This window comes from Diadema setosum, chromosome 9, assembly GCF_964275005.1.
Source record: "Diadema setosum chromosome 9, eeDiaSeto1, whole genome shotgun sequence".
Lineage (NCBI taxonomy): Eukaryota > Metazoa > Echinodermata > Echinoidea > Diadematoida > Diadematidae > Diadema > Diadema setosum.
In genome coordinates, this window is record NC_092693.1 from 19,792,919 (window position 1) to 19,807,183 (window position 14,265).

Below are 14,265 nucleotides of genomic sequence, written 5' to 3' on the forward strand. Positions count from 1 at the left end.
CGTGAAATACGCGTACCTTTGACATGCGTGCATCAACGCACGCTTGTTACTAGATGTCTGTTGGCATGCGCAATCTGTCAAATGCATTTACGCATAAGAAATGTACATACACCATGATTTGAATTAAACCACCTTTGTTAATCCAGGCCATTCCATTTCATTCCCCTGTAAAGCAATTCTGTTGTTGTGTTCATCACATACCTCATAAATTTTGATTGACAGCAAGCAGAAGTTAATTAAGGCACATGATATGATCGCCCAAATTTTTATTTGCCTGTGTAGTTGGTAGAAGTGGGTGTCTTGGCTGTTTGCCATTTAGTTAAATATCTGTCATTGCTTTCTGACATGGAAATAAATGAATCTTTATTGTTTATATTCATAAGGTAAAATATCATCTCTCCATCTATGCTTCTTTCATATGTCCTGGACAATGCTGATTTTTCCTTCATACCTTCAATTCTTGTGTCTTTCTCATGGCACCCGGGTTCTCATGGCTAGATTGCTGCAAGTGTCTGCTACTTAGCTGTCTCCCTGCTGTGGTTATAGCGCTCATTTACAAGTCATCACGCTAGTGGGCGGTCGTATGGAAAAGAGATAGGGCCATTGTAGCTGGAAATAATAAATGGGTGCAATGTCATATTTTGCTAGATTGGTGAATATAATCTGAGGATGGGAAAGATGTCCTAGATGTTCAAAGAAGCTGAAGGAAAGTGAAAGGAATACTTCCCTTTCTCGCTGCTAAATACATCAAAAACTTCAACTGACATTTGACGTAACTGTGGAACCAGGTGGTCCGCTCCCAATTTCATTGACTGAAATAGCTCGAGGCGTGTGAAGAGCTTTGGATGCCTGTGTGGGAGTGAGGGGAGAGGTCTCCATAATTAGGAGACCTGTAGATGGTATGAATATCAAGTTTGACCGGCTTTTCTCATTAACACCTGTCAAATATAAATATGGATTTATTGTATGCGTGTCTGCATCATTGTTTCTCCGTTTCATCATTTCAGAGGTCTGGCGGGGGCGTTGTCTGCCCTAAGTGCCGTGGCGTTGACGAGGCACCTCTCCAAACGCTCGTCCGCGGTCGGGATGAACGTTCCCCTCTTTGCCGTCCAGACGGGCTTGCTCCTCGCCTCGGCCCTCGTCGTGCACTTCACCTGGCGGCAGATAGCCGGCAAAGAGGGCGTCCCACTCCCAAACAAAATATTCAGCTGGGCCATGCTGCTGGGTGTGTTCGTCCTGCCGCGGTTCTCCAGCGAGCTCGTTGGGCACCGCCTCCTCTCGTTAGCCATCAGCCTTTCTTCAGTCTTCCTGCTCATGAGCACATCGTATCCTTGTCATGCAGTGAGAACACAAATGCTGGTCTCCTCTACATTGCATAACTCCACTCTATAGAGCATTAACTCTTAATGTGTCTCGTTCATACGCCCGACTCAGTTGATGGTGTGCCAAGTTTGCAAATTTTGCTCATATACACAACCTTGCATGAATCCATAAATGAATGCAATATGCCGCACTACATTGAAAGTGGCATGTATAGCCATACAAATTTGCCATGTTAAGATGTACATCACTCAAAGCTTGTAATTTTCTCTGCAACTTTGATCTACTACATTTCTAGCATTAACGCTTCGATAGTAAGTTACACGGCTTTGACAAACAGAACATTTTCCAGAAGCGCTCATGCATTGCGTTCTCAGAATAATGTGGCACACATGGTTTCCACCATAGCGCACAAAGAGTTGATTAGTCTGTGTGTGTTGTTTGTGGGACAAATTATTTCGACGACCAGCGTTTGAAAGAAAATATCCACTCCATGGTCAAGTTGGGTTGAATAGAGTAAAACCAAGCAAACAGAACGATGAAAATGTCATTAGGAGTAGATCAAAAAGTGAGGAAATAATGGAATTTTAGTGTTTCGTGCATTCTTTTTATGCCTCCGCAACGAAGTGGCCGGAGGCATTATGTTTTCGGGTCGTCCGTCCGTCCGTCCGTCTGTCCTTCCGTCCGTCCGTCCGTACGTCCGTCCGTCCGTCCGTCCGTCCCGTTTTGTTTTTGTCGATATCTCAAGAACCGTGTGGTGGTTTTACATCAAACTTGGTATGAGGGTATATCCTTGGGGGATAATACTTTGTGTGGATTTTAGGGTCACTGGGTCAAAGGTCAAAGGTCACAGGTTATTTTGTGAAAAAAATTTGAAATTTCATGTTTTTCTCCATATCTCGCAAATGGTTCAAGGTATCTTCATGGAACTTAGTATATATGCTTGTACCGATGGGCAATGATTATCTAGGGAAGTTGGGGGTCATGGGTCAAAGGTCAAGGTCAACTCCTCAAAATATCAGTACTTTCCTTTAAAATGCAATATGCCTGAATGTTTTTTTTTTTTTTTTTTTAACTTGATGTATTGCATGTATTACCTAATATATATTTTTGGGGAAGTTTCTTGCCGAAAGGTCAAAGGTCAAAAGGTAAAAGGTCAAGTGAAAGTGCTAAATTGCACTTTTTCCTCCATATCTCGAAAGTAACTCAAGGTATCATCATGAAACTTACATATTTATGCATGTTCAACCTAACAGTGATTCTCTTTGGAACTGTGAGGTCAAAGGTCAAAGGCCAGGTTTAGATAATGCTATTTTCCCATTTGATACTGAAATTATGCTTTTTCTCAATACCTTGAAAATTACTCAATGCATAAACTTATAAAAGGGTCAAAAGTCAAGTAAAAATCATCAGTTCCCCAAATACCTGCACTCTGACATTTTAATCATTCATCCAATTGAACCTAGTTCTAGGAAAGTGAACATTCAGCACATTTGTGTCAAACCTGTCATTTTAATATTTTGCCACTTGTGTGAAACTGTCATCACACATTGTCAAGACATTGTACTATAGACCTATTAGGAGAACCATGCATTATGGCGGAGGCATATCAGTAGCCGTAGCGATATATCTAGTTTTCCAAGGTTTACCTGGATGTCAGGCTAAATTATATGCAAATTAGATGAGGTCATCATATTTTGCTCTCAAGAGTCTCCCACTTCTTCAAATTGAGATCATGGATATTTCTGTTTTCAGAAAATAATGTGATGTATTTGAAAAGTTCACAACTTCTTTATTTTTTGCCAGATTTTAATGAAACTTTTCCTGTTAAAATATACTCAGTAATAGCAAGTAACAAAGTATTTGCAGGATTTCTACTAGCTACTGTACAAGTGTAGTTGCTGCTATTGTTAGAGGGTGCTGTCAAATTATCGTTTTTTTTTCAGTTGTTAGGTCCTGGTTTCCCCCTTTTTCCCCAGCCTCTCCCCAAATGTGTGTGGTGCATGCATAGTAAGGCCAACCAGGCCTATCAGGCTACGATTGGTGCGGTGTTCATAGCAACCTTGACTCCTCACTCTCGACCTGCAGTCACGAGGGCCTGTTCTGCCTCTGTCTGTGCTACGTCATGTTCTTCTGGGTCCTCTGTGAGTTCAGCCTCAACAAGCAAGACAAAGTCAAGGTGAGCGGTTTGCTCCTATCAATCGACCGTTTCTGTAATTTATTACAATTTATGGATGTTTCCTTTCCAACAGCCTAGTAACGAAGCATTTTATTCGCCTGCTCCCTTCCATTGAGTTTCATAAGCAGGACTTCACCTAGTTGTTGCTATGTCGGGCAAGCCTCCAGCCAGCTTTGTGGTTGTTAAGGGCAACTTTTGTGACTGCATACATAAAATCTTAAAACATTACAGAACTGGTCTATTCGATACTCCACGGACTCTACCAGTTGATCTGTTGTGCTCCTCAAGTTGGACACATTCTATTGGAATCACACCATCATTGATAGGGTGCCTTGCTAGATTAAATGAAGAGTTTGTTTGCAAAAACCAATAAGTCCATATTTGCCAAATGGAGATATTTGCGATTAAAGGTCGAGAAAAATAAAGAGAATAATAAGAAAATTTTTGCTTCTTTTGACCATAACTTCAAAAATGTACCTTTATATGCAGTGACCAATATATCATTTAAAAGGTATTATTTTGTACTTTATGACAGAGACCGTACTTCAAAATCTTCAAAAATGGACTTATCGGTTTTTGCGAACAAACTCTTCAAATGGTCCCAAGATTGTTGGGAAATTGTGTCCAGTAGTCACAAAGTGACCAGCAGAGAGGGGATGACCGTTTGCTGAAGTACCGCCAGGCGATGAACACAATGATGGAAATCTAAACCAGAAACTTTGTGTAAAGCTACAACGACAAAAACAATAACGACAATCATGATTTTTGTCACATGTTTGTTCTGTCGCTTCAGAGCTCCTTCAATCTCTCACACCTCTTAGCACAGAATAATGACCAAACTTCATTCATCAGCCGGGCTGATCAGAGTTTGCCATCAGCATGCACCAGCACTTATTTGCCCCAACGTATAACAGCAGACACATAGCGCGCATAAAAATAGTTGTAAAAAGTTTATTTTTTTGAAAAATCAATTATATGTAAAATAATGATATTATAAAGATAAAGGTGCAAATATTCATATCTGAATGATGCGCCTCAAATATAAAAACAACAAAACATTGTCCCTAAGGTTAAATGAATGGAAACATACCTATTGATGAAAGAACACATACCTATTTGATTTATGAGATGTAAAGTATGACTTTTTATTTTGCATGTGTATGTGTTTTCTGCACTGTGATGATGAGTGACAAATGTTCAAACATTTTGTTAAACTTTTCTTCAAAATTCACTTTTTTTTTGCTAATAGACCACAACATATCTTTTACACTTCTTTCACTTCATATTGGTAGAAATGAAATGTGAGAGTGCCTAAATATAACCATTCTTAACCGAGCCATATCACTCAGCTTTCCAGCATAAAGCCGCCAATTTCTGATGTTAAACATTTGCACAGACTACAACCATTATGGGTGTGTCATGGTATTCTGAAGAGACACACCGCTGAATGGTGGTTAGCCATACACTGATTGAAGTGAACCAGTTGTGGTTCTCCTTGTATGTAGCTTTCCCACGACCCCAATACCCCGGTGTGACTGGAATCGTGAACCAGCGCTGACACCCGAATGTGGTCTGGCATGTAGAATACCAGACTATGTGGTTTGTGCAAAATGAAATTTGATGTTCCTCCTTTTTATCAAGTGTGAGGAAGACAAATCCCTTATAATGTTCACACAGTATGACAGTGTAATTTCAGCCATGAATGTAAACTTGCATATTATCATGCAAATTTATAATTTAATGATGATGATGTTTCTTGCGATAGACTTCTGACTTCATTGGCTATAATAGAATTGTTTTGCCTCCGACGATTTCTCATAGCTACATCACATCTCGTTTGAGGAGGAGTCTGATCTGGAGCGGGCTCCGCCCCGCACTCTGGTCCTGTCCGACCTTCGCTGCGCGTGGAGCTTTGTCTTCTTCATCCTCACAGCTTTTTTTGGGACAGGCAACATCGCCAGCATCAATAGGTGAGGGCAGGAGGAAAAAGTGTTGACTCTGTCATCATTAAAGATTCACTGTCTTCTCATCATCATCATCACCATCAGCACAATGACTGTATTTATTTATCAACAGTGCCATCTCTTTCATCATCACTACCACCACCACCACCATCATCAATGCCATCATCTTGACAGCATCCCCCATAACTAACCATAATTGTCATTATCATCATCATCTCTATGGTCACCATCATCACCAGTTTCATTACTTTGAATTGATTCAGGGCTACCGTTGAGAAGTCAGACTCTAAGATCTACCTGTGTATTAAAGTGTGCTCCGGCAACTTCAGGTCATTGAACTCATGCCTCTTGATGACCTCTACTGTATGTCCAACTCATAGTAAATTCATCTCTTTGGTGAATCTAGTGAAGATTGCTCTGTGTATCATGCAGTGAAATGTTCATTCTTAAAATGTATTTTGAAACATTGCCCTTCCTTATGCCAATGTTCTTTTTATGTCCCTTCCTTTTGGCGGTGTTCTTTGTAATATTTCACCCTATCACTGAGTAACATCCTGGAATGAACAGCTCATTTTTCATAGGATGCTTTAGGCCAACTTGATGTCACTTTTAAAGTACTGGTTTGGCATCATCATGCTCACAAAGACTGCTCAGTCACCTTTAAAAACTTTGGCTCCTACTTCTTAAGGCATGCTTGTCCTGTTAACCTACTTTGAACTGTCCAGTTGAGGAAATTGCAGTATCGACATTCAGTAAGCATACTTTGTCAGCTCTAACTATTTGAAAATGAGGAGACCCGTACATGTAAGATCAAAACTTGAATGATGAAAATTTGGTTTTGACGCTGTTCTCTGTTTTCTCTGAATCCTGCACAGCTTTGACCCCTCGGCCGTCTACTGTTTCCTGACAGTCTTCAACCCGTTTGTCATGGGGGCGCTACTCCTATGGAAGGTCAGACATTACGTTGATTAACCTCCTCTAGCCCAACCCCCCCCCCCCCCCAACTTTAAGAGCAATTGATTCGTCTTTGAGCCGGAATGTTGGAACTGACAGATTCTCCTGTCTTTGAAGGACTGTATAAGTGGACATTTTCGTGCCAGTAAATTGGTGAATTTTCACGCTCAGCCGGGTGAAATGAATTTTTGCACATTTTTAATTCTGCATAATCAAAACATGAAATAATATTATACATAACAAGCAAAAATATTTGTCTGCTTTTATTTTCCCACCAGCGTCTGGTCGCCCTAAATGCACAAAAGTTTCTACTTGTGCAGTACATTTTATGCCTTGTGCCATTTTTAGTTGTGTTAAGAAGTGGCATACCCCCTGTCTTGTTTCTCAATCCTTCCAAGACTTGTACATCAGTTCTGGGTGAACTGTTTCAAAAGACTGAGCTAGAATACTGGAAAGTATGCCCAGAGAATGCAGACAAGAAGCTCCTGATTGTGTAACTGCCAGGTTTATACAGATGATTATTTTGCTTGGGTAGACATCACTTCTCCTGTGAGCAATGAATATCTCCTAAATGTTTGTCTCAAAATTTTATCGTGTTTGTGTCTTTACACGTGGGAAAGAATTCGGAAGACGTTACAAGATCAAACAGGATTCGTAACAGTTGTAAAACATATAGACCAAGATTAATCTCCGTGTTGTTTTAGTGAGGCAGTTCGTTGACATCAGTGGATAAACATCAATTAATCCACTTGCGGTTCGTTCACGATCATGATTTGCAGTTCTCAAATGCTTAATAGTCAACATATAGTACGACAGAACAATTAACATTCTATATTGCACATGATAGATGTGGAGTTGAGGAACTACATCTGTGACATGAAACTGAATGGACTTTTAGTTCTTGTATTTCAAAATCCGGTTTCAATACATATGTTAGAATCAGAGTACATTGCAGTGGTATCTATGTGTCTGCGTATGTAGTTATGTTTGTATCAATATTTTGCAAGGGGTAGGAAAGTAAATAGGGGGGGGGGGGTAGGTGGAAGGATAGGAGGGGCAGGGTGGAAGACCATTATACAGGGTAGAGAAAGAAATTACGATACATGAGGGAAGGGACAGATGCTCATTAAAGTCATACTGATTCCTTAACTGTACCATTTTGTTCACTGCATATGATTGTTTGAGAAGGAATACGTCATTCGTGTTTATGAGAATAAATGAAATCATACAGCAATCTTTTTGATAGTGCAATGATAAAAAAAAAAATGAATAGTACCTGTAATGTAGGCAGGGGAGGGGAATCATGATTTCATAGAAGATTCCATTTTGATTTTGTTCACTATAGTCTTTGTTGTGGAAAGCTATGTTTTGTATATTTGTCAAAGTCATCTTGTAAGCTGTACTTAGTTGCCGTGGCTTTGTTGGTGGCATGACTGCTGTAATTATCGCTGTTTCTTTAGATGACATTTAAATTAACTGAATGTGAGGTCAAGTTATATTTTTTGACCTTCAAGAATGCAAATCTCATTGTCAGTGGGAGCATAGTCTACACCTACATAGTATTGCCCTTGTTGTTGTTTTTTGTCGAGCCCACCTGAGATGTGGGGAGACTAAGGGATTGCCTGCGGCGTCTGTCCGTCCGTTGTCCGTCCATCGTCCGTCCGTAACGCTGCAAAAACTTGAATAACTCTCTACTGAGGACTTCAATTTCAATCAAACTTGGACGTAAGAGTGGTTATACAGAGTTACACATTTTACCAAAATGAAATCACCTCAAGGTCAAAGGTCACAGGCAGGGGTCAATGAACTTTAGGGCCCAATGTTAAGTTTTTATGGCACGTTTCAATTATGGCTCATAACTTTTTATGTATATGTCCCTTTGTGACCAAACTTGGATGGTAGATGTCTCTTGGGGAGTTGAAGGTCACCACAAGGTCAAAGGTCACAGACAGGAGTCAACAAACTTTTAGGGCCCAATGTTAAGTTTTTACGGCGCGTTTTGATTATGGCTCAAAACTTTGGATCCATATGTCTGCTTGTGACCAAACTTGGATGGTAGATGTCCCTTGAGGAGTTGAAGGTCATCACAAGATCAAAGGTCACAGACAGGGGTCAACAAACTTTTAGGTTCCAATGTTAACTTTTTACGTCGCATTTTGATTATGGTTCATAACTTTTGATCCCTGTGTCCGTTTATGACCAAACTTGGATGGTAAATGTCCCCTGGGGAGTTGAAGGTCACCACAATGTCAAAGGTCATAGGCGGGGTCAATGAACTTCCAGGAGTTAGAAAAACTGTAATTTCTTGTACGCGAATGGGCGAGACACAATTTGGCATTTGCCTGGTTTTCTAGATAAAGAGAATGTTTAATGTCACTAGGTTTTATTAAAGGACAAGTTCACCTTCATAAACATAAGGATTGAGAGAATGCAGCAATATAAGTAGAACACATCAGTGAAAGTTTGAGGAAAATTGGACAATCGATGCAAAAGTTATGAATTTTTAAAATTTTTGTGTTGGAACCGCTGGATGAGGAGACTACTACAGCTTGTGAGTCATATGCGTACAACAGTATAAAGAAAATGTATAGAAAATTCAACATAGTTTCACCGTTTTTCGCATAATAAAAGACCACTTGACTTGCCTCTTTCTAAAGGCAGGGGGAATAATATTACCCATAACATATGTTGGTAACGAGTCAAGGGAATGTGTGCTTTTTTCAAAAGATGAAATTTTGTGAAATTATCTTTAAATTTTCCTTATATTGTTGTACGCATGTGACATCTAAGTTATTCATACACTGCAGTAGTCTTCTCATCAAGCGGTTACTGCACAAAAACTTCAAAAATTCATAACTTTTGAACGGACTGTCCGATTTTCCTCAAACTTTCAATGATATATTCTACTAATATTGCTACGTTCTCTCAATCCTTATGTTTATGAAGGTGAACTTGTCCTTTAAGAACAAGTCCAAATTGGCAACTTGGTGCATAATGTCACATTCTTCTTCTAAATGGCCTGTTTTGTGTGATCCACTTCCAGAATGTGATACTGTTCCTTCTGGTAGCCTGCACCTTCCAGGCTGTGCACATACTGCTGCGTCTTCCCACGGCCAGCCTCTACTTGGTGGTGGTGCTCCTCTCCGACGCCATGGCACTTCATTTCTTCTTCCTGGTCAAGGATTCAGGCAGCTGGCTGGAGATTGGCACAAGGTCAGTGGGGTTGTCATCATCATCATCATCTTCTTCTTCATCTTCTTTTTCTTCCTTCTCTTCTTCTCCTTCATCTTTTCCTTTTCCTTCTCCTTCTCTTCCCCTTCTTCATGTTTTACTTCCTCCTTTTTTACTGTCTCCTCATCATTCTCCTCTTTTTCTTCTTCCTCTTCTTCTTCTATCTTTCTTCTCTAATACCCCCACTCCACAGAGATTTTTTCTCATCTGTCACTCAGCGGAAGCAGAGTTATTTGCTGCCGGCCACCAACCGAAGTGTATCGGATAGCAGTCTGAAGAATCGGACTACTGTCGGTCGGCTATCGAGTCAGTGTCAGACATGTCGGGCAATGATGGATGGGGCAAGATCGTCCAATGAGGATCCCACACGACATGTCTGACACTCACCTGATAGTCGACCAACACAAGTCGGATTCATCAGACTGTGATCCAATACACTTCGGTGGGTGGCCAGAAGTAACAAACTTTGCTTCCGACTAGTGACTGAAGAGAAATATCTCTGTGGACTGGGGGTACGTAGTACAGAGTAAATTGATTTATTATGAAGTCAGAAAAAAGTCGTCAAAAATCAGTCTGACTTGATGTATAGATATTTGTGTTTGTCTCAGTACAAACTGCCAGATTAAAAAGATAAATATATAAAAATAATACCCCATGGCTATCAATTTTCATCAATGGGATAGATGTCGTGGTGTTGTAGGGTAAGAATCTTTGTCACAGAAACAAATGTCAGTCATTAATGTAGTCACAAAGTGGACTAGGAGCCACATCTTGTGACAATGTAGAGAGATTATTATGACTTTAAAGCCATTTTGCTGCACTGTGTGTACAGCCATATGGAATTCCTTCATGCACTCCAAACTAAGACTTTCCTTTCACTTTCATATAGTCCAGAGTCCAGTCTTAACCTTTGATGTTAGGCAGTATACTGACGAAGCTTTCGTCCCTTTTGTTTTGAGGATGGATAATGACCTGGAAAAAGATGATTTAAATCATTTAGTGAGAGAAAATTGATGACAAAGCTATTACTTCAAAACTTGCTCCCTCTCACCCTGCAGCATCAGTCACTATGTGATCGTGATGTCCATGATCCTGTTCATCATGGTGCTCCTGGTCCTGGCAAGATTCTTCACCTCCTCGTCATGGCGACGGTCGTCATGGAAGAAAATGCGATGACAACGGCCGCCGCCTACAACCTTACTCCGTTAGCTGCAATGCTCTTAAAGAGCCTTTCTTCACCTGGGGCCTGTGTAGAGTTGCGAAGTGCTGCGTACCGACTATGCCAAGCTTACGCCGCTCTAGGCTGTGCCTAGGATGACCTGTGTAACAATATGATGAGTGACGCGAAGGGGTGCACAAGATGTACTTAACAATTAGACACGTTTAATTATTTGGCATGACGTACTTTGGGCGCAGAGCACAGAATGCAGAAAAGGTGCAGTTTGTGTGCAAGTTTACGCAATACGACATTACTGTACGCCATTCCTACGTAATAGCATGCTACCCTATGCCTGTCTGATGAAAAATCCTTTGAGGCCGGATCCAAGATTCAACATTTCTGTTAATGAGTACGCAGCCTAATCTTGCCATATTCGGTACGCCGCACTACGTAACTCTACACTGGTCCGATGTGCAAGCCCCTTAAGATCCCGGGACAGATCGTCAGTCTTTCTGTACTTGTGATTGTCAAACTCTCCTTGAAGAGGAGCCTCGTAGCTACACTGTTGCCACTGCAGTTCTGAAATCGATCGTTGATGTGAGCCGAGGTCACACTGCCTATGAATTCAGTCGTTTCAGGCTGTGTGGAACTGGTCTATGCTTCGTGTATGCCTATGATGTGATGGGCCATCCAAGGTATAGATTTTGCTGTTATGAAGTTATAGGGGAAGGCATGCCTAAGCAGCTGATAGTTTTAATATTCTATCCTCATCAAAACATGTATAATATAATATTCCAAAACTGAAATAACAAAAAAAAAAAAAAAAAATGGGAACAGGAAGGTAACCTATATTTGCAACATTTGGGCAGTTCAAACTCTGAATTTCAAATAAAAGCTGGATTGGCAGGAACCACAGATTGTGTATTAGATATAGAAATAATCTGAAGATCCGGTATTTCTAATTCTCATATTTCACGGAAGCAGAATCACATGACCTTGCAATGAAACGCTTAAGACTCTGTTGCTTTTTTTTCTTTTCTTTTGTTTTTTCTTGTAGTAAAATCAGGAAGTTTTACAAAATGCCAGGAAGTGATCAAAATGTCCAGGAAATAAGCCAAAAATTGAAGGAACAGTATCAGGAACTTAAAGGGGTCATATAGTTTTGGTTGAGACCTTATTTCAGGTTTCTTACATTTTTGGTGAGATAATGAGAAACCTCTAATGAAACATGAAAGAGCATGTAATTCCATGAGGAATTCAATGTTCATTTGATGAAAATTGGTTTTGAAATGGCTGAGATATCCAAAACAGGGCCATTCTAATAAGTGTGGGACCCACACTTTATTATGATTGCTTTGTTTTACTTTGTTTTTGGATGTTTCAGTCATTCCAAACCCGATTTTCATCAAATAAAATTTGAATGCCTCTTAAAATGGCATGCTCTGTACTATTTTGTAAGTGTTTTCTTGGTATCTCGCAAAAAGTTAATGGCCCATTTCTCATCTCCACCAATACTGTACTATCCCTTTAACTTAAATCAAAGTGAGACATGTACATGCATACCTGTCTTTCCTTAGCCTTTTCAAAAGCAAGATGTAATAGAAGTAGATCAACTGTGCTTGGGAGTGACTCTGAACATCGCTGGTAATTTGAAGTTATCAAACATGACTTCATTGAATCTCAGTTCAACCCACTTCCTACTGGATTCTGTAAATGTCTCGTAGACTTTGTACAGGACTTACCAGTTTCTGCGTAGGCATCGAGTTAAATTGCAAGAAATTGTTGAAGCATTGAGCATTGCACATGCACAAGATGGGGGCACCAACAAAATTTGGAGCAAGGGCACTACATACATACAGACAGACAGACCGAACCAAAGCTTTGCATTTTATTTTTTCTGTAATCTTTCTTTCTGATTACATTAAACACAAATGAAATGTACTTGTGCAAAACACAAGATTTGATGTTCGATCACAAGAGTTGTGAAGCCGCATGGTGGCACAGGATTTACAAACGTGGTGCATGTTGGATTATAAATTTTTGTCAAAGTGGGCCGAGAATGGGAAGAAGTTACTGTAACCTTAGATTGGAACTCTTGTTATGAATGGGGTAGAAAATAGGGGTGTCTTATTTTAAATGGCAAAGTAAACTTAACAGTTAGTACTTATGAAAAAGTGAAAATAAAAATAAAGGCATTTATCAATAAATCACAAGTAGTTGCTCAGCTACTGTAATATTCCATCTTGTAGATCATGTTATTTTGTCACTGTAATCCCTAAAGTCACAACGTTGATTTCCTTTTCTTTTTTTTTTTTTTTGGGGGGGGGGGGGAGTTGGAGAAGGTTTGGACTTTTGTTTAGGAGAGAAATAGAAAATAAAAATAAGGCATTTTCCAATCAATCACAAGTATCTGCCCAGCTACCCTAACATTTGTTCTTGTAGGTCATGGTATTTTGTCACTGTAATCCCTAAAGTCACAAAAGTCGATTTCTCTTCTTTCTTTCTTTCTTTTTCTTTTTTTTTTTGTCAGGGGGGGGGGGGGGGGGAGGGGGGGGGAGGAGGTTGGGGTTTCTTGGTTTATTCGGGAGAGTTTACCTAATGAGGTTAGCTGCTGGCAAAAGGGTGGAGGACCCTAGATGTCTTGACTCTGGTAGCTTGTGAAGATGAGATCTTCTACAACTGACAGCCATCCGTGTTGGGCTGGATGTGGAGTGAAAATTTGCACGATCTAGATTGTGTCAAGGGCAGCATTTAACAACAGTGTTTCTGGGAGTTAAAAAGTCTGCGCTGCATGGTTCTACACACTACCATCCACCATGTCCCTGATGTTGTGTTAAAAAGATTAAAGTATGACGAAACTGTGGTTGAAAATTATTAGCCCAATTTCAGCCAGCACACCGATGTGCCCAATCTCCACCTAAGGAGGCCAGCTGCATTTCCACATGAGTGCGTTCAAACTGGCAGCTCTCATAAGAACTAGTCTTTATTGGCAAACACACAAAAAAGAAACATTGGCAAGTCATATATCATTTTAAAAAGAGAAGAAAACTGTCTTTTTTTAAATACTTAAATCATCAACATTCAAGTAATTTAGCAGTCATAGCATTCAATAAAGTTTGAACAAATGGCTGCATTGCTGCCCTTAGCTACGGGATATTTTCATGAATTTGAAGGAGATTTCTTAGTGGCCTCTCTGGCGGTTTGTGCCAACTATGAGACATCCATTGCCTGGCCTGCTACAGGTTAATGAATGCTTAAAAAAACTGAGCTCAGTGAATATCAAAATACTTGATTTTTGAAACAGTATTCTAGCACAGTGATATTTGTTCACATATTATACGGCTTGAGGGAGATTGTCTAGTATCAATACTTTGTCGTGCTCAATTGTGTTTTTAATCTATTTGAGTGTGTTATATATAACTGTCTGCCAAAATTGGACATTTTTTTTTCTTTTTAAT

The 14,265-nt window shown here is 40.0% G+C and overlaps 1 protein-coding gene across 1 annotated transcript in view; it reads left to right on the top strand.

Annotated features, from left to right (window-relative positions):
* LOC140233209 (GPI ethanolamine phosphate transferase 1-like) overlaps window positions 1-10,824 on the top strand; it is a 52,030-nt gene extending 41,206 nt beyond the window's left edge. The window contains exons 13-18 of the mRNA XM_072313322.1: window positions 1,008-1,325; window positions 3,409-3,499; window positions 5,321-5,469; window positions 6,339-6,414; window positions 9,461-9,630; window positions 10,707-10,824. Coding sequence (XP_072169423.1) covers window positions 1,008-1,325; window positions 3,409-3,499; window positions 5,321-5,469; window positions 6,339-6,414; window positions 9,461-9,630; window positions 10,707-10,824 — 922 coding nt within the window. The remainder of the gene's footprint in view (window positions 1-1,007; window positions 1,326-3,408; window positions 3,500-5,320; window positions 5,470-6,338; window positions 6,415-9,460; window positions 9,631-10,706) is intronic.
* Window positions 10,825-14,265: the final 3,441 nt, after the last annotated feature.